The 26,660-nt window shown below is 41.2% G+C and overlaps 2 protein-coding genes across 2 annotated transcripts in view; both read right to left on the reverse strand.

Annotated features, from left to right (window-relative positions):
* TDRD12 (tudor domain containing 12) overlaps positions 1–14,202 on the reverse strand; it is a 79,950-nt gene extending 65,748 nt beyond the window's left edge. The window contains exons 1-5 of the mRNA XM_081273517.1: positions 12,734–14,202; positions 10,236–10,394; positions 6,819–6,955; positions 4,795–4,914; positions 71–126 (exon numbers count right to left, since the gene is read on the reverse strand). Of these exons, the coding sequence (XP_081129643.1) occupies positions 71–126; positions 4,795–4,914; positions 6,819–6,955; positions 10,236–10,394; positions 12,734–13,255 (994 nt within the window). The 5' untranslated portion in view covers positions 13,256–14,202. The remainder of the gene's footprint in view (positions 1–70; positions 127–4,794; positions 4,915–6,818; positions 6,956–10,235; positions 10,395–12,733) is intronic.
* Positions 14,203–16,413: 2,211 nt separating this feature from the next.
* On the reverse strand, positions 16,414–26,453 carry NUDT19 (nudix hydrolase 19). The gene is made up of 3 exons (XM_081273764.1): positions 24,034–26,453; positions 17,907–18,114; positions 16,414–16,682 (listed from the first exon to the last, which is right to left on the reverse strand). Exons 1-3 carry the CDS (start codon positions 24,829–24,831, stop codon positions 16,477–16,479), a joined length of 1,212 nt encoding a protein of 403 aa, XP_081129890.1. The 5' UTR covers positions 24,832–26,453; the 3' UTR covers positions 16,414–16,476.
* Between the last annotated feature and the right edge of the window lie 207 nt (positions 26,454–26,660).

A 26,660-nucleotide genomic window follows, 5' to 3' on the forward strand; every position in this document is an offset into this window, starting at 1 on the left:
TTGTCAACAGAAGGGTAAGCCACCACGAGTGTCAGTTCAAAGGAGGGTACAGTGAATATGACTGTCTTACCTTTTAGAATGTTCTGAAAGTACTGGATTGCTGCACTATCCCACTTTTTGGCAGGGCTGGAAAAATAAACAGATAAAACTTCATTATAAAATATAACCCTACTATACTAATTTCATCTAGTAAACCATATACTAAATATTTCTGGCATTAAATATAAAGCATATTTGCTAGAGGTAGCAGGGAGATTGTCTCTGGCTCTGTTCTGCTCATGAAGACTCTATGAACATCCTGCAAAGCCAAGGTCACCTTCACTACTGCAGAGACTCACATTAATCAGGCCCTGCTGGGTTGTGCCCAATACCATGCTATCTTCTGTTGCAACACCCTCATCCCCAGTTACCTGTGACAAATCTGTCTTCCCAGCCAGAATGCAAGCTCCCTGGGGAAGAGATCCAAAGTGTGCAATGTCCAGCAAAGGCTGGCATGGAGAGCAATGTGACAGACATTGGCTAAACCAGCACTCCACAAGGTGGTTAGAGAAACCCAGTCACTATCATCTCAAGCTATTCCTCCCTTAGCCGACTCTAGAACCCTCATGCCCTCTCCCATTACATGTGCATCAGCTCGCTCCTTTTACATCTTTCTTCTGCTTTGGCAAGGAAGAAAAAAAGCTGTAGGCAACAGAAAAAGCATGAGAAACCAGTATTTGATAGCAAGAACAAAACTAAAATAAAGTTTTAGGTTAGTCTGTATTATGCTTCTACTGTTCTTATCCATCAGAGATTCTACCACCATCCTCCAAGAGTTCTTTTAAAGGAAAAATAGGGTAATGTGTATAACACATGCAGCCCAGTACCTGTATATAATTGGTATTTTATGTATATATGAATATATGTGTGTGTGTGTATATATGTATGTGTGTGTGTGTGTGTGTGTGTGTGTGTATATATATATATATATATAATTTTTTCCCTAAGAGGTTAAGCACATTACTTCAAAAGAATTACAAAGGATTTGTAAAAAGACATAGTACAGGGGGGCTGGAGTTGTGACTTGGGAGAGTAGAGTACAGGAAGATCTTCAAAGAGGCCAAAAGTATCCACAGAGAGGTCGTTTCCAAGTTGTTTTGTTTGTTTTGTTTTGCACTTGCCTTGCACATGTGAAGCACTGGGTTTGGTCCTCAGTACCACATAAAAATATAAATAAAGTGGAAAAAAAAGACAGTGGTTCAAAACTCTTGCTACATACAAAAAAATTTACCTAAAAATTTAAAAAATATATAGCCAAGCATGGTGGAACACACCTGTAATCCCAGCTATTTAGTAGGCTGAGACAGGAGGATCTCAAGTTCAAGGCCAGCCTTAGCATCTCAGAGAGACACTGTTTTGAAATAAAACAAATTAAAAGGGCTATCTCCCTTGCATGAGGTCCTGGGTTCAATTCCCAGTACCGGAAGGAAGGAAGGAAGGAAGGAAGAAATATATACACACATGTGAAAATAGTAAATTCCTATAAAGCAAACAAATGCAAGAGAAAAATCAATCTAGCATATGAACAGGTAACTCAATCAGTGTCTATCTCTCACATACACAGAGAATAAACACATGAAGAAATATCCAACATTGCAAGTCATAAAAATTCAAATTAAAACAAAGTACCATTTTTACCTAACAAACACAAAAATTTAAAAGCCTGGCAATACTCCAATACTGTATGGGGAAAACAGCACTTTCTGTCCCCCAATGGTGGTAAAAATTGCTAGGGTTTTTGGATGGAAAAATCTATCTCAAATTATATAATACACACAAAGAAAAGCATTTTAGATAAAGTACAAATGAAAAATTATCACGTCAAAGAATGGGATCAAACTCAGTAAGACGACTTATCTTAAGTCCTTCACCTATACTGGATGTATCTTCATGTTGAGTGGGGTCCATCTAAGAGTGGGGAAAGACCCTGCAGACTACCGAGATTGGGAAAGAGATCATGCAGAGGGAGCAAGACAGGAAATGGGTGGGCTTCCTCTAATGAGGAGCTGGGCTGTATAGGCGGGTGCCCGATTCATGCTTAAGTGTCAGCAGCTGGCTGCTCTGAAACATGAACAACTGAGTAGGCAGTGAGTACTGCTACACTAGGGCCCTTACTCCCAGAGTCTACACAGCAAAGGGGCATGAGTGGCAATGCACGCTGGCTGGAGGGCAGCCTTGTGGGAAGTAATGGTTTTCACAAAGACAAGCTGGTTTATTATCTCATCAGTGTGGATTCTGAGGCAGGCCACAAGAGTGATATATTCACCACCTCAAGTACAGGTGGTGTGGGTGGGAGAGGAGAGGAGAGGAAGATCTTCAAAGAGCTCAAAAGTCAATGCTAAGTGAAGCTAGCCAATCCCTAAAAAACAAATGCCAAATGTCTTCTTTGATATAAGGAGAGTAACTAAGAACAGAGTAGGGAAGAAGAGCAGGAGAAGATGACTAACATTAAACAGGGATGAGAGGTGGGAGGCACAGGGAGAGAGAAGGGAAATTGCTTGGAAATGGAAGGAGACCCTTAGGGTTATATAAAATTACATACAAGAGGAAGTGAGGGGAAAGGGAAAAATAATACAAGTGGGAAAAATGAATTACAGTAGAGGGGGTAGAGAGAGAAGAGGGGAGGGGAGGGGAGGGGAGGGGGGATAGTAGAGGATAGGAAAGGGAGCAGAATACAACAGACATGAGTATGTCAATATGTAAATCAGTGGAAGTGTAACTGATGTGATTCTGCAATCTGTATACGGGTAAAAATGGGAGTTCATAACCCACTTGAATCAAAGTGTGAAATATGATATATCAAGAACTATGTAATGTTTTGAACAACCAACAATTAAAAAAAAAAAAGAGCTCAAAAGTATCTACAGAGAGGTAGCTTCCAAATTATTTTGTTTGTTTTGGTTTTGGTTTTGGTACCAGGGATTGAACCCAGGGGAACTCTACCACTGTGCTTCAACCCTTTTTATTTTTTATTATGAGACAAGGTCTCATTAAATTGCTGAGGCCCTTGCTAAATTACTAAGGCTGGCATGGAAATTGTGATCTTCCTGCCTCAGCACTGCAAGTGGCTGGGATTACATGTATATACCACTACACCCAGCTATGGCTTTCAAGTTCAGAAAGTACAAACCATCATCACTGCCATGGCAAGTGGAGTCAGAATTGGGCTGATTCCTATGGCTTTTCTTTCTATATGCCACAATTCTGAAGGGAAAGGATGGAATAGACCCCACTGGCTACAGACACAGAAATCAAGCCACTCAGAATAGCAATTATAAAAAATACAAAAAATAATAAATGCTGGCAAGAACGTGGAGAGAAAGGAACCCTTACACACTGTTGGTATAATGTAAATTAGTACAGTCACTGTGGAAAACAGTATGAAAATTAAAAAAAAAACCCTAAAAAATAGAACTATCATATGATCTAGCTATACCACTCATGGGTAAACACCCCAAAGGAAATGATATCAGCATATTAAAAAATGCCTGCATACCCATGTTTACTTGAAGCAGTATTCACAATACCCAAGATATGGAATCTGCCTAAGTGCACAACAACAGATGATTAAAAATATATGTGTTATATACAGTGGAGTACCATTCAGTCATAAAGAAGAAAAAAATCACATCATTTTCAGGAAAATGGACTGGATTGAAGGTTATCATAGTAAGTGAAATTGGCCAGACACAGAAAGATATGTATTGCATGTGGGTACACCAGTAGGTAAGAAAGACAGAGGGAAAGGCCAGAAAATGTAGGAGAGAAGAAGGGAGGGTGGACATGATTGAAGCACAACATAATGCATGGAAATGTCACAAAGAAACTATTAATTAGTACAACTGTTTTCACTGAATAATTATGATAATAATAAAATAACAGATCAAGTTTATACCTGACAAAATACTGCCCAATACAGGGTGCTTCTGTACAAACACTAGCACCATGAACAGATACTAGTAAAAAGGAACAAAGACAGGAGAGTGCGTGTGCACAGTGTCTATCTCTTGTCATCTACATATTTTATGGATGTGCCAAATCATATGGAAATAATGTAGCTAGCTATCAAGAGGAGAATGGTTAAGTACAAGCAAGATAATTACATCCACTCATGAAAAAAAATTAATGGTAAAGAGCTTCAACATACATTCTTAAGTTAATCTTGCTAATAAATCAGCGTGTTCTAATTTTCATTGAAAGATTCATGAAGATGAGATGTGTATAAAAGCACTGACAGGGTTCTAGAAGTTCAGAGGTTTAATAGACCACAAGGCCTCATAGAAGGGAGGACACAGGGCTGGAGAGAAATGCAATAAATGTTAGTTTGTTTGTTTGAGACAGGGGCTATGTTGCCCAGGCTGGCCTTGAATTCCTGGGCTCAAGTGATCTTTTACCTTAGCTTTAGCCCCCCAACTACAGGTGTGCATCGCCATGCCTGGTTAATATACTTTTCATGATCCAGGATCGTGCTTTCTTTTTTCTTTATAGATACCTTATTACTTTTTACAAGTTAAAAAAAAACAACAACAATAAAAAGGGCGAGAAGCACAGGCCCTCTTCTAACTTCCCCCTACCCCAACTTCTGCCCCAGGGGACTCTGCTGCACAGCCAGATTTGACAGTGACTCAGAAGCCAACTCTTGCAGAACAGAGATCTGTGAAATTTCTTAGCATTCCTACGAAGGAACAGATTTCAAATAAACACTTGATTTAAGACTTTTTTAATGATTCAAACTATTGAAGAAGCTGTACTTACACAATTTCAGCATTGTCTTCACAGAAGTCAATGTGTAATGTAACAGGTTTTGTGCAATACAGTCTGAATTTTTTTGCTCTATAGGGAAGCTGCATAAAAGATTCTACTGCAACCCGGATGCTTAAAAGTGAAGCAGAGATAGTCCATTACAAATAAAAGTTGTACACAATATAGTTATTTAAAGTATACCTACATAATACATAATCAATATACTTAATGTAAAACAAAACACATAGAAAATATTGTTTCTAATGTAACTACCTACAGCACTTGGATGTATTTAGCCAAGGGGCAAAAACTCTTTCCTGAGGAGTAAAAAAAAAAAAAAAAAAAAGAATCTTACTCATTTTGTGTACAAAGCACAAAGATACATATGGTACATATGGTACATAAATAGATGGTCAGCATATCTGTGGTATGAAAATTTCAAGGCGGGAGGGCAAAAATTTAGGGGAAAAATGTCTTAATGAGGCTCTGGAGGTTGAGACATATTGGGTAATAATGAATAAACCTGTGAAGAAATTCTATTTAAGATTTTCAAATATCAACATCAGTATATGATAATTACATTAAAGTTTCTATAAACAGATGGATGTTTTAATAATTAGTATTTGCCAATTTTGCAAAAAAGAACTAAAAGACTGAGATTTGATAAATAAGTTCAGCACCAGGCTGGGATGGGTGTCCAGCTCAGTGATAGAGTGCTTGCCTAGTATGCATGAAGTCCCAGCCTAGCATGCGTGGGTTCAACACCCAGCACCACAAAAGGAAAAAAAAGTTCAACATTTTAATTCTTATTAAGGCAAATGACAGTCCACTTTACCACATTATTTCAACATGAACTGTTTCTTCCCCAGATTCTCATTATGCCTGTATGTGTGTCATCTTTTGCCTCATAAAGGTTAGGAAAAGGTGATTGCTTTATTTCATCATATTGTTCTCCTGTCCAATCAAACTAAACTAAAACACCAAATACAAAAAAAAATCTTCCCAACAGTTAAACACAACAGTTATTTTTATAACAATTATGACTGTAAAGGTGCAGAATTGTAAGCTGGAAAGGTTATCTACTTTTTCCTAAGTATCTATAAATTCCCAATGTCTGGCAAGTCCTTGTGCCACAAATATTTCTATTCAGGATACCCCTCTTATTACAACTAAAGTCTACTTGGTATTGCTCCTCCTTCAGTAGAAGAAAGTCTTCATATTTATTTATTGAATTGGCAATCTCTTATCCTGGGAAGGAAACTGGAAAAGTTATCACAAAACGCTGAGACTGACTTGTTGCTAGCATTTTCTAATAAATTGTGACATGTGGCCCCAGAATCAGTGAAAGCTGCCTAGTCACCAGCTAGTTACCAGCTCATTACGAATTCTCTCCTCACCTTAAGCCATGGCCATGCTCTCACTTTAGTAAGTAGGACAATCAGGAATACACACTTGAGCACACACTCTGATCTCTGCAACCTGAGGCTGGGACAGCAACCTACCCTTCTGGAGAGATAAGAGTTCCTCTCCACCTCCTGTTACTATCTTTCTTGCAGCCACTCTCCCCTAATGGACTTGCTCCATCACAGAGCAAATACAGAGAATAGCTGGCGAAAGATCTACAGGAGATGCAAAGAGAAGGGCCTGAACCTCTTTGCCCTTTCCAGGAAGGAAGGTGGAGAATAGACAGGCTGCCCTCAGTCTCATTTGACCACTGTTATTCCAGTCAATGAAAACAGAATTGGAACTTGCAAGTCTTCCATTTGACAAGTTAAAAAATTCTAGTTTCATCTTTCTCAAAAGATAACCTTTGGAGGCTGGGATTGTGGCTCACCTAGCATGTGCGAGGCCCTGGGTTCAATCCTCAGCACCACATAAAAATAAATAAAATAAAGATATTGTGTCCAACTACAATTAAAAAATAAATATTAGAAAAAAAGATAACCTTTGTCACCTTACTTTAAAAATGGACATTCTTCTTTAAATTGACATCTGTCTCCTTAAAGAGTGTTAAGGCAAAATACATGCATACGTACTTTTTAGATTTTACTGGAATGTATTTGGCAAAATCCACAAGGAAACACTCTGCCAGGTAATGGTCTGCTGAAGATATGATTGACTTAATAACAGCCCTGCACCAGCACTTTAGTTCCTGACAATAAACCACACAAACCTACAAAAGAAAAGGAAGGTTTTGGTTTTTAAGTTTGGTGTTAAAAATCTCTAGTCACATAAGAGAACCAAACGGTCCTCTTGAAACTACCTCAGCGGCATTACCTTACAGAAGAGGAGAGATTCCAGAGGTTGGACCTGCCTAAACTAAACCAGTCTTCTAGCAAAAGAACTTTAGGAAGAACGTGAGTCAACCAGATTCTGTTCCACTGCTTTTCTTACTACAGTAGTCCCCTAATCCACAATTTCAGCACTCACTGGTTAACCAAAACCTGAAAATATTAATGTAAAATTCCAGAAATAAACAATTCACAAGTTTTAAGTTGTGCTCTACTCTGAGCAGTGTGATGAAATCTCACCATCTCCTTCCAACAATCCCAGAATGTCTACCATACTCATGCTGCATGTGCCACCTGCCCATTAATCACTCAGTAGTCATTTTAGTAGTCATTTTAGCTGTCACAATATTGCAGGTACTTACGTTCAAATAACCCTTAATGGCCCCAAAGTGAAAACTATTAAAGTGTATTATTATAATTATTGTTTTGTTATTATTAATCTTTTACTGTGACTAATCCATAAACTATCATAAGTATTAATGGATGGGAAAAAATACAGTGTATATAGAGAGGCATTCCCTTGGGGTCTTAGAACAACATATCCCTTGCAGGTAGGTAAGGGGGACTATTATGAAATCATGCTGACTCCTTAACTAAGGAAAATTTTTAGAAAGTAAAAATTTTAAAATGCATTGCTTTACCTTCCTATATCAGAAAGCTTACAAATGATTGTTAATATGTGTCAGACTGATATAAAATTGTAACCCCAGGGTCATCCTCTTCATTCCCTTGCATGGCTTTTCCTACCCTCTAAATTTGTTTACTACCTGTCATAAACGGATGTTGGATCCATGAAAATGTATATTTTTGTTTTGCTTACTGCCATATTTCCAGGACCCAGCATGGTGCTTGGCATATACTAAGTCTTCAAAAGCCTCTCTTAAGGGGAACCACTCCACTTAAGTGACAGTCCTTGGCATCCTGACTGAACCACAGGACCATCATACTCAACAGGTATTCCATGCCCAACCAAATTATATGCTGACCACAGGCTTATAAAGTCAGCCAGTAGCAAGAGCTGTGCCCAGTCAGGCAAGAAGTGGACCAGCGGAGATTCCTGACCTCTGGAACTGAAACTGGAAAGTATGGTACAGCCACACTGTAAGGGATAAGCGCCTAAGAACCTCACATAATTCAAAACTCAAATGTTTGATTCAAGATAAATTCTGACTGCCGAAGTCTGGCTGGGCACAAAATAACCGAGCCACCACAAAACCTTGTAGATTCCAACAGCAACTCTTTATATCCGAACTCTCACCGACACTCTACACACACTACCTGGGAATACACTGCCTCTACCAATTCTCTCAGAACCCCGCGAGAACAAGAACTCAACGGGAACTCCAAAGGAGCGGGCACCTGAGGCAGCAGGATATGCCCTAATCCCAGCAGGATCCACCCTAATCCTGGAGCTGCCCTATTCCCAGCAGGATCCACCCTAAACCTGGAGCCACCCTAATCCCTGAGCAGGGTCACCTTTCAACCCAAAATGCCATGTGTCATGCCTACTTGGCTATGGCTCTCAGCATCTGACAAAGGATACAGGGTATTTATATTTAATGCTAAAATTCATGCAACTTGTAAGAATGGTTTGACTATTTAATAGTTCACATAACTAGTAAACTTTGAAGCTGTGTTATACTAGGGCTACTGCTTGTCAAAAATTAAATAATTTAAGTATCAGGCTGAACAGTGATTATAATTGAAGAAAACATTTACAAGCCAGAAAAATAAAAATGAAAAGAAAAGGCACTTAAAAGTGAAAAGAAAAGGAACTAGGGATGTTGCTCAATGGTGGAACACTTGCCTAACATAACATGCATGAGGCTCTGGATTAAATTCTTAGCACCGCACACATACAAAATAGAAGAAAGAAAAACAAAATGAACCTCTGAACACCAATGGGAGAACATCATGCTGAAAATGCACTGGGGAAAGGATCAAGCAACTTTTTCTTTACAGTATAAAGTGTATTATTTCAGTCCTAATAAAGGAGGGAAGATTCCACACAGAACTCCAGCTCATGGATGCAGAGGGAATGAGAAATCTCCATGTCCAAAGCATGAATAAAAGCTGATGCATGTCACGGTGGTCACTACAGAATGGAGAAACCACAGGCAGCATCCTAGGGAGGGATCAGGCTGTCACCACGTGAATCCACTGGCCAATCACAGCACCACCAAAAAGTGATATTACTTTCCAATTCAATACAACATGAACTTCACAGCACATTCTTAAGAGAAAAAAAGTGACCCTGTATCTATCCAAAGCTATATATTTAACTCTACTTAACTATCAGTCCACCTCCAAAAGGAAGCCCTTGGGAGTCCAAAATGTAAAATACTTTTAAAAAGGACAAATGAGCTGGTTTCATTCCTTCAATAAGGCAATGGTATAGAAAAATAATAAAATATATTATTAATGATTTTGAGGGAAAGAGATTAAAATGTTTTCTAGTTTGTTCAAAAAGAGTTTATAAAATATTTTCCCTTGGGGCTGGGGATGTGGCTCAAGCAGTAGCACACTCACCTGGCATGCGCAGGGTGCTGGGTTCGATCCTAAGCACCACATAAAAATTAAAAAAATAAAGATGTTGTGTCCACCGAGAACTAAAAAATAAATATTAAAAAAAATTCTCTCTCTCTTAAAAAAAAATTTCCCATCACACCACTAAAAGAATTCAAACTCTTCTCACGAATGCTGATTTGTCAAGACAATCACACAGTGGACAATGGGCAGTGACATTGCAAGAAGGCAAAAAAAGGCCACGATGTGGAGTAAAAAAAAGGAAAGAAAGAAAGAAAGAAATACAAGCTGGGGCTAAAAGGGAGGTGTCAGTACAAGACTGAAAACTCCAAGCCCTCTGCTGAAGTGCCTACACCTGCAGCAGATTTAGATAATCTCTTCATTCCCAGACCCAGGAATATGGTCCTAATGCCTGGATTTAGAAGTCATGCCATTTCCTATTGCTCCACATGAATCCTACACAACCACCGTCTTTGCATGGCTAGCCTCTATCTTGTGCTAAAAATCCTAAAGCCAGGCAATGATTATAAACAACTAACATTACTCCAAAAGATTTTATCACCTTAGGTGACAAAGTACTTTACATTTTGAGTAGTGTTTCAAGACATGGTGATTAAACCACATTTAGATACATACCTGCCCTTCTTCCAATATTAATGGCTTTATTTCTATATCTTGACACATGCTGTTATAAAAGTCATTCATGGCAGTATTTAGTTTTTGGTAGTCGACTTCATGATCTAAAAAGGGACTACATCCTTTTATAATAACCCAGAAGCAACCTGGATCTTCAATCTGTAAAATTGTTAAAAGACAATGCATGATTTAAAAGTAGAACCATAAAATGATAAACCTTACAAACATGATAACTATTTCCAACATAAGTGATCTAACAAATTCTTAACAAGTACTTTTGTCTTAAATAGACCAAATGTAAATACCAAAGTGTGTAAGCAACAATATGTAATTAATTCTTAATTATGTGCTATGAAAAGCAGAAATGCCCTTTATCTCCATATTTTGAAAACATAATAATATACACAAGCAAGGGTCAGGCCAATATTTTTAACATTGTTTTTCTAAAGAAAGAGAAATAAATAAGAATATATGTATATTATACTAATATTAAAAAATAAAAGATGATAAATAAACCAAAATAAATACAACTATTACCTATGGTGGAAGGAAGAATGAAGGTAAAGTCAAACCTGTTGGAATATATCTGGTTACATGTTATTATTATGAGAAACCAAGATTCTCATTATTAGACATAAGATGAAAATATTAAAAAGTTAAATCTGAGTTGAAAATAGAAGAATTCATGACTTTTCAAATGTATTTCCTAGCTCTGCCTAGTGAAAGGGCCTAGAAGCAATGATGTCCCAAGATTTGGGGATCCTAAAAACTAACGAGCAGGAACACAGATGTTTGCAGTAGTATTATTTCTACTTTTTCCAAATATTTGAACATTTTTATAATAAAAAAATTGGCAAAAAGAACAGTGGTCATTCTGATTCAAGTAATGGCAGAACAATCCTTATGATATCTGCAGGTAACAATTATAAGCCCTGGAAAAAACCAAAACAATTTGAAGGCACTGAAGAGCTGCCAAAAGCAGCCAAAGCCTGGAAGAGATTTGGTTCCTGAAAGAAGGAAACCTCACTGTGTTAAACAGCTTTTCCCAGGTCCCCCCCACCCGCCCCTCCAGTGCCCAACCCTCAGCCACGTGGTATGAAGACTCTTACACCTCAAGCAGAAAGGCACATGTATGTTGTTTGGGGAATCAGAGAAAAGAGTTTTGGAGCTGCCAGAGCAGCTGAAAACTAAGGGGAGAAACAAGAAAAGGAGGGCCAAAGAGAGGGAGCTCTAAAGTCTACATATAAAGCCCCTCACATCTTTGGCATATCCTCAACAGCTTAGGTGAGACTCCAAGGAGTCCAGAGAAGACCAACAGCTGGAAGACTGAAAGAAAAAGTTTTAGTTGATATTTAACAAAAACATAGTAACAACTCTGCCAAATCTTTTTCACTTAGGGACATCCAAACTCTAGCATGGCTTCTAGCAGCAGGTGGCCACATCCCTAGGATGACTAAGGTTCCCACCAAAATGCCTACATAAGAAAATTCAGGGGCTGGGGCTCAGTGGTAGGGCACTTGGTTGGCACGTGTGAGGCACTCAGTTTGATTCTCAGTGCCGCATATAAATAAATAAAATAAAGGTCTATCAACAACTAAAAAAAAAATTTTTTTTTTAAAAATTCAATGCTGCCAGGATAATTCACTGTACCTGGCCCAGCCCCCACCTCCCTTTCTTAGAGCACTTACTAAAAGGGCTTACAATTGTAAATATGTATCTACAACTCATGTGTCTTTCTCAAAGAACCTGAAAGCTATTCCTGAGAAATGTAATCACCAGGAAGGACTCGGATTCCATCTTCAAATCACAATGAGCTACTACCTGACACTCATTAGGATAGCTACTACTAAAAAAAAAACCTATAAAATAGCAGGTTATTGATAAGGATACAGAAAAAGTGAAACCCTTGTATATTGTTGTTAAGAATGTGAAATAGTATAGCCACTGTGGAAAACAGTCATTTAAAAATAATTACAAGTAGAATTAGCATATGATTCAGCAAAGACTCCAGAAAACTAAAAAAAGAATATAGGAAGAGATATGTGTACATTCTGGTCATAGCATCAGTGTTCACAATAATTAAATCATGAAAACAACCCAATGTCCATGAGCAGATGAATGGATAAGTAAAATGTGGTAAATACACACAATGGAATATTATTCAGCCTTAATTTAGGAAGGAAATTCTGTTGGGCACAGCAACATACACCTGTAATCCCAGCTACTTGGGATGCTGGGGCTGAAAGATTTGCAAATTCAAGGCCGACCTGGGAAACTGAATGAGACTTGCCTCAAAATAAAACAAAAAGGTCTGGAGGTAGAGCACAGTGATAGCAAGGGCCCTGGGTTCAATTCCCAGTACTGGGTACACAACATTTTTCTATACGGTGTTAGGTAAAGGTCAAGATTCACTCCCTTGCACACGGATATTCAGTTTTCCAGCACGATTTACTGAAGACAGGACGGTGGGGTGGGGTCAGCGGAGGCCACGCGCTCACCTTCAGCACCAGGACTTCGAGCATCCTGCCGGCGCCTCCTCTGGCCTGCAGGCCCGTTCCTCCCAGACGACTGACACCGTCCAGCCCGCGCTCTGCCGTGCTCCCCGCCCTACCCGCAGAGTTTGGCGCCTCCGCCCTACGTCGGGGCGCGCCCGCCGCTGGACCCAGGTTCCAGCCTCCGCTCCACCACTCGCCCACGCGGACCTCCGGGCCACTGGCTGCCACGTCCCAGAGTCGACGCGCTGGGTCCTCCAACTCGACGCCGCCGCGGTTGCGAAAGACACGCAGGAAGCTTCTTGCGCGCCTCGCCTCCGGCCTCCCGCACACCCACGGCGCCGCCGACACCAGCCCACGTGCGCAACGGCCCGCGTCGGCCCCCACGCAGGCCTCGAGGTGCGCAGAGACCACGTGAGGCGCCCAACGGCCGGCCTGCGCGCAGCGCGGCGGAGCGGCGGGGCGGGCTGACGGAGTACGTCCCCGACTGCTCGGCTTCCGAAAGCCACGGCCTCGCCTGCCTTCCATCTTACCTGTCCCGAGGAGCCTGCGGGCCCAGCCACTTCGAGGTCGCTGCGTTCAGGGAGGCCCGGGCTCTCCCGCCCTGTCTAGACCAGCCTCCTCCGCTTCACCACTCCGGGGTCCGTCCTTGAAAGATACCCGACTTTCGCTCGCAGACTTGGTGGTGAGGAGGACTCCTGGTCCGCCAGGATCCCCGGGGTCCGGGGGGCGTCCCTGACAACATTCCCACCTGCCCTACACCTTCCGGCAAGGCTGCGCCCGGTCTTTGCAGCCACCTGGCCTTCCAGTAGAACCCAGCTGAAGAAAGGTGCTGGTCTAGATGATTTTCCAGCTCAATTCTTTTCTTTTTTCTTTTTATTTTCTCCCGCCCACCTGTCCCCCCCCCCTTTTTTTTTCAGGGCCTGGCGTGCGCTAGGGAAGTGCTCTGCCACTGAGCTACATTTTTGAGATGGGTTCACACTAACCAGATTGGCCTTGACCTCAACTTCATCCCACAGCCTTCTGAATAGAGGGATGAAGAAGTATGCCACTGTTCCCTGCTGCAGCTGAATTCTTTATTTAAATTATGAAAAAGCAAAATTTCTTAAGTTTACACTAAAGTGTGCTCATTTGCTAAGAGAACCAACAACACGGCCTCCAGTTGAGAGAGGGATTGTGGAAATTGTGTGGCCATGTAGTTAAGAACAGAGCAATCACATAAGCTTCCAGTTTTAAAACTTAATTTCACAAGGTGCCACGAATATATGCTTTAAATCTCAGGATGGTCAGAAAGGATAGGTGTGTGACTGCCAGGAGAAAAACAACTTCACCTGAAAGCACTAAACCTTATCAAAAGAGATGGGAAGCTGGCTGCAGTGGCCTACAGATGTAATCTCAGCTACAGGGGAGGCTGAGGCAAGAGGATCACAAGTTCAAGTCCAATCTCGGCTATTTAAGGAGACCCTGTCTCCAAATTGCTGGGAATATAGCTCAATGGTAGAACCCCATCTCACCCTCTTACCCCCACCCCTTGTTTTAAGTCCCCAGTATGAAAAAAAAAAAAAGTGGGGGCAATAGGATTTGATTCTGGTCAGTCCCAGTGACGGTTCCAATCCCTAAGCCCTGGAGATCCAGGTTTATACCCATTTGGTAGCATATGACTGCCTTTTTTTCTTTTTTGACTAGATCCCATGCTATAGTATGTTGTTTTGAAACATTTTTCACAACATGAAATGAAAACACATGCCAACTAGGCATGTATTCTTTAGCTTATAAGTGTAGTTTCAAGAGATGTGTGATATCATAGAAGACAAGTTTTTCTGGCTGTGTTTTCCTGGACAGTTTAGCATGGAGTAGTGATAGAATGAAAGAGGAGGAGTAGGGATAAGTCTTCATCTTTCTGCTTCTGTACCTGAGGCCCTGGTAGCCATCCAGTAAGAGTCCATATGATTAATGCCACAAACACAAGCTAGACTCTAAAACAACATAACTTTTCAGCGGCTTTATTTGGGGCTGCTGGGGCAGTGTGTCAACTGCAGATAGGAAGTCATGTGATCAGTTGAAGAAAATGAAATATTTTTGTGTCTCCCCACCCCCCAATGTACTAGAGATTGAACCCAGGGTCTCACACTTGCTATGTAAGTGCTTTGCCACTAAGCTACACCTCCAGCCCTTTATACTTTATTTTGGGACAGGATTTCACCAATCAGTCCAGACTGACTTGTGATTTCTCCTGCCTCAGCTTCCCAAGTCACTGGGATTACATGGATGTGCCACTATGCCTGCCCAGAAAGAATTCCTGGGGGACAAGTTTCATTCAGATTAACAATATTGAGTTAAACTATCTTTTCTATGAAAAAAAAAAGTCACATAATTTTTTCATGACATCTAAAATCAATCAGTCATAGTAACTCCAGTGAAAAGTGTTGCAGGGTTAGGGGTAAAGTTCTTCCCCTGCTTATGGCACTAACTAGTTGCATGAATCTGTATCTGTTTTCTCACTTGAAAAAATCATGGAGTAAACAGGTTCCTTTGGTTCCTTCCCTGTAACATTCTAGTATTCTCTGAGAATGAAAGACTAAGTCCAAGGCTAAAAGTCATTAAGGAGAGTTATAGTAGACTCAGAAGCCAGAAGGAATGACAACTATGTCTGTGGTTCTCACACTTCACCTATTGGGACCATTTACTAAAACAAGTAAAATTGACTTTAAATCAGTGTTTCTCAGCCTTGGCCAGACAACTCTTTGTCTCAGGCGGGTTATTTAACTGCATCCCTTGTCTCTCTCCACTAGATGGTGGTAGTATCCCCTCTTCAGTTGTGACAAACAGAAATGCCTAAAATAGCCAGTTGACCCAAGGGTGAAAGTGCCCAGGTAGAGAACCACTGCTCTAGATATATTCCTCTAATCAGGATTAAATAATACACACAAGTTTTATCATTGCCTTTATTTGGTTGTTAGAAAAACTAAGAAATTTCAAAAAATAAGAAATCTATTGTGTTATGCATAATATAGTCAAATATAATGAAAAAGAATTGGTGTTTTTAAACTATTAATTCCCACCTTTAATCAGCAAAAAAATTATACCTCTTTAAAGGAGGTGAAAACACTATCCATATTAACCATACTGAAAATAAACCTAATTTAACATTCTCTTTGTGTATTTATTAACCAGCACTTAATAACATAAAAAGTTGATAGGTTTGTATGGCTTCATACTTCTTTAAAATATTAACTAAAATAGATTTCCAATTTGGAAAACATAATATATTATACTAATGCCACTTGGTTTTAATCAGATTGGATCTTAGTAATCAAGCTAAAGACAATAGCAAGAAAACAATGGCATTATCACTTGAAGGGTGTCTCAGTCTAGTGTTTGCCATCCAGTCAGGCACTCTTAAATTAATTTCAGCAGAAAGTGTAAGAAATTCATGGTTCAACTTCCAAAGCACATCAGGAAAAATGCTAATATGTGGGACAATTGAAACAATGGCAATAGAACATCTTATTTAAACTTTTAGGCTAATAAAACAATACAGAAGTAGGGCCCCTTGTGACTTTTTTTTCTCATTTTGGTAACATATCAATTTTATACTCACTGCATACTGAATGATTAAAAGGATAAAATAAGCAAGAGAGCTCCACAACACACTTAAAAGAAGAAACACGCCATGATAGCTTGCACAGGCACCAAGTTATATAATTTTCAAACAAGTTTAGTCAACCAGTTTAGAAAGAAGTAGCTCCCTACAAATGGCTCTTACTTATTATGTAGTTCTTAGGATAAACATGTTTACACTTTGACTGAACAGTCACATGGACCTCATAAAGATGGCGATTGTGTATCACTATTCGGTGAAATTTCTTGCCTTCCTTCATGATTTCTTTAGTTTTTTTTTCAGTAGACAAAGACTTTTCTACATAGTCTGAATCTTCTAGGTACAGCTCATCTCCTGAAAAACAAAACTTAAATCTATAAAGTATCATTTTATAAATCATTCAAATATATTAATGACATATAAATTGGTATTTATTTTTATCTATTTCATGCATTTGGAACTGAGTTGTTAAATAACTCTAGTTTTACAAGTTTATATTAATTTTTTCTCATATTTTTAATATTTTCACCCTCCCCTTATCCTCTACCCAAGAATTTTCTTTGAGCACATAAAAATTTCTGACTGAAATGTTCTTCATTGTGAACTGTAAATTTTATATTAGTTCATGACTCTCTTTAGTGTATTAAATACTGACATTGATATTGATCTTGACAGTCATACTTTTGATATTTCTATATGGGCTGTTCTGATAAGGTTAATTTAAAGAAGTTGTTATTTACATCAAAACTGCCAAACTATAGGTTGAGTAACAAATCTTATCACTATTCTCAGGAGCTGAGCAGGCAGATATAAAGTATGATAGGTCACAAAATCCCTGCCACAAAACTGTGTTCGCCAAACTACAATCGACCATCAACAAATATCCTACCTCAATTTTATACTCATGGCATACTGTATGGTTAAAAGACCATAACTCTAGTTGGCAGCTTACAAGTTCTCATAATTCAAAATTATGGTTCAGGTTGTGGCTCAGTGGTAGAGCACTTGTCTGGCATGTGTGAGGCACTGGGTTCAATCCTCAGCACCACATAAAAATAAACAAAATAAAGGTATTGTGTCCATCTACAACTAAAAAAATTAAAAAAAAATAAACTGTATAAAGTGAGATATGAATACATGAGAAAGAAATCTGTCAATGTCTACAAAATGTACTTATAAGCTGGGCACAGTGGCCCATGCCTGTAATCCCAGTCGCTCAGGAGGCTAAAGCACAAGGATCTCAAGTTCAAAGCCAGCCTCAGCAAAAGCAAGGTGCAAAGCAACTCAGTGAGACTCTTGTTTCTAAATAAAATACAAAATAGAGCTGAGTTGAGTGCCCCTAAATTCAATCCCCAGTAACCCCCCAAAAATATACCTATATAAATGTGTATGTGATGTCATTGAGAATTTCTGGTTATATAAATACCATTGATGTTTTACAGACTTTGGCTCTATTTAATTAATACCTTGTAGGCTAAACAACTTAACTGTAATTCATATCTCTGTGCTGGGTAATACTGCCAGACAGCCCAGTGACTGTGCATACTGACAAAATGTTTTGCTGCTTCACTGACTTACCAGGTAAAAGCTGGAGCATCCCATCAGCAGTTAAATATGTAATCGGCAGCCACCGTTCAACCTCTTCTAAGGCACGATCCAAACAAAATTTATGCAGGTCAGACAGAGAGGCAAAGTTTTCAAGTCGTCTTACTTCGTAGAATTGTGGGGGCGCCAGCCAAATTTCTTTTGATATGAAACTTTTAGTTGCCTCTGATGGAGATGACCACTGTGGAAGATAAAGGTAGGGCTTCCATCAAATAGATTGCTAGGTTAATGCATAGGATCTACTTATAATTTTATATCTTATTATTATGTCATTAAAGTGCCTTGCTAGATCCCTCTGAAACAAAGGAAGCATTGGGGGAGGGTGTTGCAGTGGCACATACAGTAGTCCCAGCTAATTGTGAGACTGAGGCAGGAGGATGGCTTAATTAGAGGGGTTTAAGACCAGCCTGAGCAACATAGCAAGACCTGCTCTATTTAAAAAAAAAAAAAAAAAAAAAAAAAAAAAAAGATCCAGAGAAGAAAGCTGTGCTGATCCTCTTAAGAGGTTGATTACTGGAGCACTGACCCCAGCCAAGGTCAGTGAACCAGGACGGATCACTAAGGATTGAGTTGGGAGTTGTTCAGCATAAAAGGAAGAAGATGTGGAAGGGTTATAGTGGTTCTGTTCATTCCCAAAGGAAGACTGAAGGGTAAACTTCTGACAGTAGATTGAGAATTTGATGCCTTCATTCCTCCCATAAATGGGTACCTTGGCTTGGCCTGAAGAAATGATGGACAAAACTCTAAAAGAGACACTATAGGGCTTTTAGCCACCAAAATACATCATGATGTATGACACACACTACAATGGAGGTGAAGAATCAGGAACAATAGGAGCTTTCAGGAAGGTCAAGAAGCAGCCTCAGCATAGTCCAGAGACTAATAACTGTAGAGTTTCAGCCAGACAGGGTCTGCCCATTAAATTCAAGTGGGGCAAACTGCTCTCCTGCCACAGCTTTCCTTCACAGACCCTGAGATAAAAAGAGTGACTCAGGAGTACGGAAAAACTCCCAAAGGCCCTAGCCACTGATAACCAAACCCACCCACCTTCCCTCTCTCCCTCCCTCCCTTCTCTCCCTCCCTCCCTTCCTCTCTCCCTCCCTCCCTCCCTCCTTTTCCCTCTCCCCCCTCCTTTTTTTTTCTCTTTCTATGGTACTAGGGATTAAATACAGGAGTGCTTTACCACTGAGCCACATCCCAGCCCTTTTTTTACTTTGAGATCAGGGCTTGATAAATTGCCTAAGCAGACCTGGGCAATCTGTGATCCTCCTGCCTCAGCAACCCAAGCAGTTGAGATTACAAGCATGTATCACTGCACCTGTTTCTTAACTGACATATGACACAGTAATAGTTTTTGAGAAAGCCCAGTCCATTCCACTTGAGCCACAGCCCACCCTCTTCTATTTTAGCATATAAACTCCTTCCTCCTGCCCTGGAATGCAGGGAGTCCTCTTGTCCTGCTGCAGCCCAAGACATGTGGAAGCTCCTAATAAATTCCAACTTTGTGCAATGCTGGATCTGCCTGCCTTTTTCTTTGGTCTTTAGGCACCTTCCTCCTTTGGTGGCCAGTTCTCATTCACCAGGACTGAGTTTTTCTAACGGCCCCCCCACCCCAAACTCAGAGTTAAAACTGACCTCTGACTTAGGTGACTATGGATCAAAGGTTTGTGAACCTGTATGTGCTCAATTATCCCAAGAGGCCTGATAAATCTTTACATCCCTTTGGCTCTGGTAGAGGGCCCTGGTAGAGGGATCATTCTGAAGTTGGCCAAGGCTGCAATTTGAAAATCAAAGCTCTGGGTCTCCAAGTTACCCAATCGTTAAGTTATTTCCAGGGCATTCTGATTTCTCTGTCCTGTGAGTTCGACAACAGGCAAGGTGATAGTCATCTTCCACTTAATCCAACCTCTTCAGATTATTCTAGACCATCGGTTATGATAAGTTATCATTTATTGCTTACTTGTTACCAGTAAAGCTCTGCTCAAAATGCTTTATATAAAATATTTATAGTCCTTAGGATAATGCTGCAAAGTCCCATTTTACAGATGAGAACATTTAGGTAGCTCCTCTAACTAGAAAATCTTGGTTTCAAACTCTTGGGGTATCTGACTCCAAATTCCACTGTTTCTACTAGATTTTTGAACCTCAACACAACTGACACCAGGCCAAAAGTCTTTGTTGAGGGCTGCTGTGTACGCACTGAAACAGGGATACCAGCAGCATCCTTGGGCTCTACCCACTAGATGGCAGTAACAACCCCCCAATTGTGACAACCAAAAAAAAAAAAAAGGCTCCAGACATTGCCAAGTGTACCCTTTGGGGGGGGGGAATCACCCCCATTTAAGAACTACTCATCTAAGCTAGCTTAAGAATTACTAGCCGGGTATGGTGGTGTACATTTAAAGCACCTGCACTGAGGAAACTGAGGTGGGAAAATCATTGACTCCACAAGTTCAAGACCAGCCTGGGCAAGATAGTGAGGTCCATCTCAAAAGAACTGTTTATTGGAACCTCCTCTTCCAAGCATGAGACTTTGAATTATACTCCTTTGGCCAATTAAATAGTAGAGCTCAGGATAAAATCTATGAAACAACTATTTCCAGACACTGAAAAAAGCAGTACTATAATTTCTCAGAAAAGAAAAATGAATGAGGTGAACCCTACCATTGTCTGGGGTTTCTGCCTAAAAATATAGGACAAGGAGAGAGAATCTAATCAGAGTGTAGGATTCTTGAAGACTTGAGAAGACAGAAATCAGAATTTGGGAAGCTCACACAGGCTAGCATTTGGACACAGTGGACCTCGGAGGAAGGATCTACACAGAATAGAAAATCTGTACAGAGCACCCTTGAATCTTTGCTAAACATGCAGAAGGTGAAACGATATGGTATTGGAAAAGATATCAGAAGAAGGAACGACTAGGGCTGTGACTGTGGCCTGGCATGCATGAGGCAATGGGTTTGACCCTCAGCACCACATAACAACAAAATAAAAGTAGTGTCACCCACAACTAAAACATTAAAAAGGGGGACGGGGGAGAAGCAGAGAGAAGGGGGAAGAAGAACAAGGATACAAGGATTATAGGTCATGTTCTCAAAACAGGCATCTATTTTATTTATCCCTAATGTTCTAGTTATGCTTTTGTATCTTCCACTTTGCTGAAACTGTTTTTTAATAAATCATAAATGACATTTTTTAAAAAAAGGATACAAGGATTACCTAGAAGCTTAAGACTAAATTCCCAGAGCTCATTTAGGGCCAAGAATTTTTCAAATTCCCTCCAACCATTCGATATAAGGAGCGTTCAAATAAACTCCCTACCAGTCACACAATGGAAGTGCGGCTAAATTGGCTCTAAATTAAAGGATACTGTAGATACACTCTAAAATCATTTAAAATAAATCTCAAAAGTATTAAGTTGTAGTAAATGTTGCCAAAACCATCTAAAGAAATATGGCAAAATCCAGCACTTAACAACATAAAATGAAAATTTCCAACATCTAATAAAAAATTATAAGACATGACAAAAGTAGGAAATGTGATCCATAACTAGAAGAAATCAGTCAATATAAAAGACCAAGAAATTACAAATAACATGGAGTTGGAGAGAAGTTTATTTTTTGTCTGTACTATAGATTTAATCCAGGGATGCTTTACCACTAAGCTATATCCCTGATCCTTTTTATTTTTTATTTTGAGACAAGATCTCACTAAATTGCTTAGGTTGGTCTTGAACTTGCAATCCTCTTGTCTCAGCCCTGAATCACTGAAGTATTATTGGTCTGAGCCACTGCATCCAGCCAGAAAAGATCTTTAACGCCCCCCCCCCAACTATAAGTATGTTTCACTGGTTCAAAGCTGTAAATTAAAATATCCACATGATGAGAGAAATAGAAAATATTTTTAAATAATTAAATGGAGCTTCTAGAGGTGAATAATATCTAAAATGAAAAACCCACTTGGGTTGTATTTACAGCAGATTAGATACTTCACAAGAGAGTAAATTTGAAAACATAGCAATAGAATTATTAAAATGAAATACAGAGGAAAAAAGATTGAAAAAAGCAAATGAGGCATTAATAACCAATGGAACATTATCAAGTAGCCTCAGATATGTAACTGAGCCAGGCATGGTGGTGCATGTCTGTAATCCAGGGGGCTCGGGAGGCTGAGGCAGGAGGATCACAAGTTCAAAGCCAGCATCAGCAATTTAGCAAGGCCCTAAGTAACTCAGTGAGACCTAAATAAAATACAAAAAAGGGCTGGGGATGTGGCTCAGTGGCTAAGTGCTCCTGGTTTCATTCCTTATTACCTGTGGAAACAAGTGCATGGAATACTGCATACATAGCATAAGTTAAGGGCGTCTGAGTGGCAGGGCACTCCCCTTGTGCTAGGTGCCTGAGTAGCAGGCCACTTACCCCTTAGGCACAGCTCTTGGTGTGAGGCCATGTGTTGCAGTCCCTGTACTTGCTCCACAGCCCACTCCTCGTTTGACCGCTGCAAGGACAGCTAGCCGAAATTGTATTGGTAGCTGCCTGTAAACTGCTTAGCTACTGCCTGAGTATATATACATGGTAACTGCACAATAAACTCATATCTGTTTCCTGCTTGGTCTCAGGAGGTCTTGATTAGCGACTCCTGTTCCGTGGACCCCTCGCTGGACAAGAGAGAGCCCATGCAATTACCCAGTACAAAAAAAAAAAAAAAAAAAATGTGTAATTTAAGTCCCAAAATAGGGCGAGATGTGAAACATTTGAAGAAATGAACAAGTAAGAAAAGAGAGGGACATGGGGGGGCAGGTTCTTCAGTGGTAGAGAGAGCTTGCCTAGCAGTGGTAAGGCTCTCTGTCCAATGCCCAACACGGAAAGGAAACAGAAGAGAAGGAAAGGAGAAGAGGAAGATAGAAAGGGAGTGAGAGGGAAAGCAATGCACATCAGGATAAAATTGCTGAAAACCAATTACTAAGAGAAAGTATTCAAAGTAGCCACATACACCAAAAACACACTAAATGTAGGGGGAGAATGATTAATAATAACAGCAGACTTCTCATAAAAAATGTATGTCAGCCAGAATATAATTAAGAAACATCTCTAAGTACTGAAAGAGAAAAACAAAATCAAAAAAGGGTCCACCTACAATATGTGCATCAAAAGTAAGAGTAAAATATAAAGTATTTTTCTGATCAAAAAATTTAGAGGATTGTTAGAAGAGCTGAACAATAAGAAATATTATAGAAAATCCTTTATAGGAAGTTATTTTTGTTGTTGTTGTTTGGTACCAGGTATTGAACCAAGGGGCACTTAACCACTGAACCACATCCAGAGCCCTTTTTTATATTTTAGTAAGGACAGGGTTTTGCTGAGTTGCTTAGGGTCTAGCTAAATAGCTAAGGCTGACTTTGAACTCACAATCCTCCTGCCTCAGCCTCTTGAGTCACTGGGATTTATAGGAAGTTCTTTGGACAAATAGATGGCCAGGTGTAGCTTTTGACCAACATAAAGAAGTGAAGAGCAGTATACATGGTAAATATGCAAGTAAACCCAAAAAGACATTTTCCCCCTTATTTCCAGTCTTTAAAAGATTGACTAAAACTGTCAAGGTGGCACACACCTGTAATCCCAGAAACTTAGGAGGCTGCAACAGGAAGATTGAAAGCTCAAGGTTAGCCTGGGAAACTTAGAACTTGTCTCAAAATTTTAAAAAAGGTCTGAGAATATAGTTCAGTGGCAGAGTGCTTGTACAAGGCTTCTGGTTCAATCCCTAGTACTGGGAGAGAGAGAAAAAAGACTTGTCTACTGTCTAAAGCAAAAATAACTGTGCAGTTAATAGAAATAAAAGTATGAAAACTGCACAAAGGAAAGGAGGGGAGAAATAGAAGTTCAGTTGTCCCTTGGTACCTGTGGGAGCTTGATTCCAGGACTCTTCACCCTCAGATTCCAAAATCTGAAGATGCTCAAGTCCTTTGCATAAAATGGTGCAGTGTTTGCATATAACCTACACACATCCTCCTGTACTTATTTGCTTGTTCATTTATCGGTACTTCGTTTATTGGGATTGAACCCAGGGCTGCTTTACCACCTGGTCCCTGTGGGTGCCCTACCTGGCAGCCCACCACCTCCGACAGGTCGGGATAGACCGCCGGCGGCTCGCGCAGGCAGCACAGGAAGAATGCCGTGTCGAAGCGCCGACTGCCACCGCGCCCGAACGGCGTGAGCCAGGCGCTCCAGTCGTGCAGCGCCCAGATGTCAGGAGTGCAGTCCAGGTGCGCGCACAGGCGCAGGAAGTGGCGCGGGTCGCGGCGGACGCGCGCGCGCCAGGCATCCAGGTCCTGCGGCGGGGCCAGGGCAAGGCCGGGCTCCCGAGCGGGACCTGGGGGTTCGGAGCCCTGCAGGGAGCCCCTGGGCCGCAGCAGCAGCACCCCCGCCTCCTCGAAGGTCTCGCGGATGGCGCAGATGCGCGTGGCAACGTCATCTGGCAGTGCCCCGGCACGTCCTTCGGCGGCGTCGGGCAGCACAGGGAAAGAGGCTCTCCGGGGCGGCGCTGGGCCCAGGCCGAAGCGCGGCTGCCCTTGGTGCTCGGTGAAGAGGTGCAGCCAGTCCGCAGAGCGATCTGCCGCGTCCAGCACGCCGCCCGGGAAGACGTGCGCACCGGGCATAAAGCCTTGGTTCGGGGAGCGCTGCAGCAGCAGCAGCCGGAAGCCTTCGGAGGGCGGTGGGGGCAGTGACCGGGCGGCGGCACCCGGGCGCGTCCAGCCGGCAGCCAGCACTACGGTGGCCGCCCGCCGCCAGACGCTAGAGCCCGGCCGCAAGGGGCCGCTCATGATGGGCGGCGGCGCGCGGGTTTGCAACTCGGGTCCTGGCGCGGGCGGGAGCTCCTGGACAGGTTTGGAGCCTTGCATCAACCCCGGCAGCCTTACGGTTTTTCGGAGGAATACCGGATTCTCGGTGAATTTGGTTGTGCAGCCTTTACCCGCTCGGCGCCGGCCTATGGGAGGGGCGTAACCCAGCGCGACTCGGCACCGCCTCGAATGCCTTCGGGCAGAGACAGCCACTCTCGCGGGACCAGGTCTGTTAGCCGCCAACGAGCGACGTCTTTCACAGCTGAAAGGAGGGCTGCGTTAACCCCGTTCGGGACGCTGGAACCAAGTGAAAGAAGGCTTAAGGGTGTACATAACCTACGGTAGTAAAAATGGGATGGAAACCCAGGCCTGATGACACCTACCTGTCCCAATAAAATTTGAGACCTATAGGACTTTCTCCCTTAAACTAAGGTGAACCCTGAGTGTTACTTTTGGGGAAGGAAGAGAGCTTTACAAACTCAGAAGAACCACGCTAATGAAAAATGGACGGATGAACCAGATGCCGAATTGTACATTTCTGTGCAGCCTGAATGGGAAAGGTCCTTCCTGGATACTTGTCTTCCAGGGCAATTGGTTTTATCTTCCTGGATTCTTTTTAGTGTTAGGGCATCTGAGAATCTCCTTAGGCAACTTAGGTCATTTGATTTGATTGGTTTTTCTCTTCTTTTCTCTATCTTTTGGAGAGAGCTGGTTTAAATCTGAGTCTTCTCATTTCACAAATCCTTTTCAGTCAACAACAACATCTCCCACAATTGCTATTAAAATTGATCACACATTGTTTAGGTTTTGTGAGAGTTAGACTATACCATGGAGCTTCATTTACAAACTTTCATTTTAATATGGGATTTTTTTTTTCCTGAGGAGAATCCACAGATGGCACTGCAGTATTTAGGTTGATTTTTTTTTAGGATCATTTCTAATGCACATGCCTGAATACTGACTTATATCCCCCAAAACAAAAGGAGATCACATGCTGAAAAAAGCACATGTAGAGGCCAAAGGAGAACACATGCTGTACTGAGAGGATCTGCCAACTTCTATCCACCTTGAGTCTGTGGTCTGTGTGTTAGTCAACTTTTCATTGCTGTGACCAAAACATGAACAACTGGAGGAAGGAGGGGCTTATTCTGGCTCAGTTTCAGAAGTTTCAGTCCATGGCTGACTGGCTCCATTGGTCTAGGCTTGTGATAAGCCAAACATCATGGTGGAAGGGCATGGGAGAGGAAAACTTAGCTCCCCGCATTCAGGAATGGGGTGGTGGGAGGGGCTAGGGACAAGATATAGTCCTCAGTGATCTACTTCCTCCAACCATGCCCCACCTGCCTACACTTTTCAACACCTCCCATAGTCCATTCAATTATTAATTCGTCCAGTATTAGCCCACTGATGAGGTCAGAACCCTTATAATCCAATCATTTCCTCAAAGACCCACCTTCTGACATTGCTGCATTGGGAACCAAATCTACAATATGAGCTTTCGGGGAAATTTCCATATCCACAGCATAACAAAGACTAGATACAATGTGATAACTGGTTAAATATGCAGAGCAAAGGAAGGAATTAAGCTTGGGAGACTGAAGTCACATTCTTCAATTCTATGAGTAATAATAATCCTAGGAGTAATGATATTTTCTAAGCCCTTATTATGTGTGAGGCACTTGGAACTTTGTAAGTATTAACTATATAATGCTTACAAATCCCTATAAATTTAAAAGTTAACACCATTTTAAAGATGGCTAACTATCTATGGTGGGGATTAAGTATCAGGAAAGGACACGATATTCACTACAAACCAGCACCATGGTTTTGTGGGTGTGAATGTTTGTTTTGATATCAGCTGGTTTTCCCAGAGACTGATCACTCCTGAG

Source organism: Spermophilus citellus (genome assembly GCF_964194105.1).
Source record: "Spermophilus citellus genome assembly, chromosome: 18".
NCBI classification, from domain to species: Eukaryota; Metazoa; Chordata; class Mammalia; order Rodentia; family Sciuridae; genus Spermophilus; species Spermophilus citellus.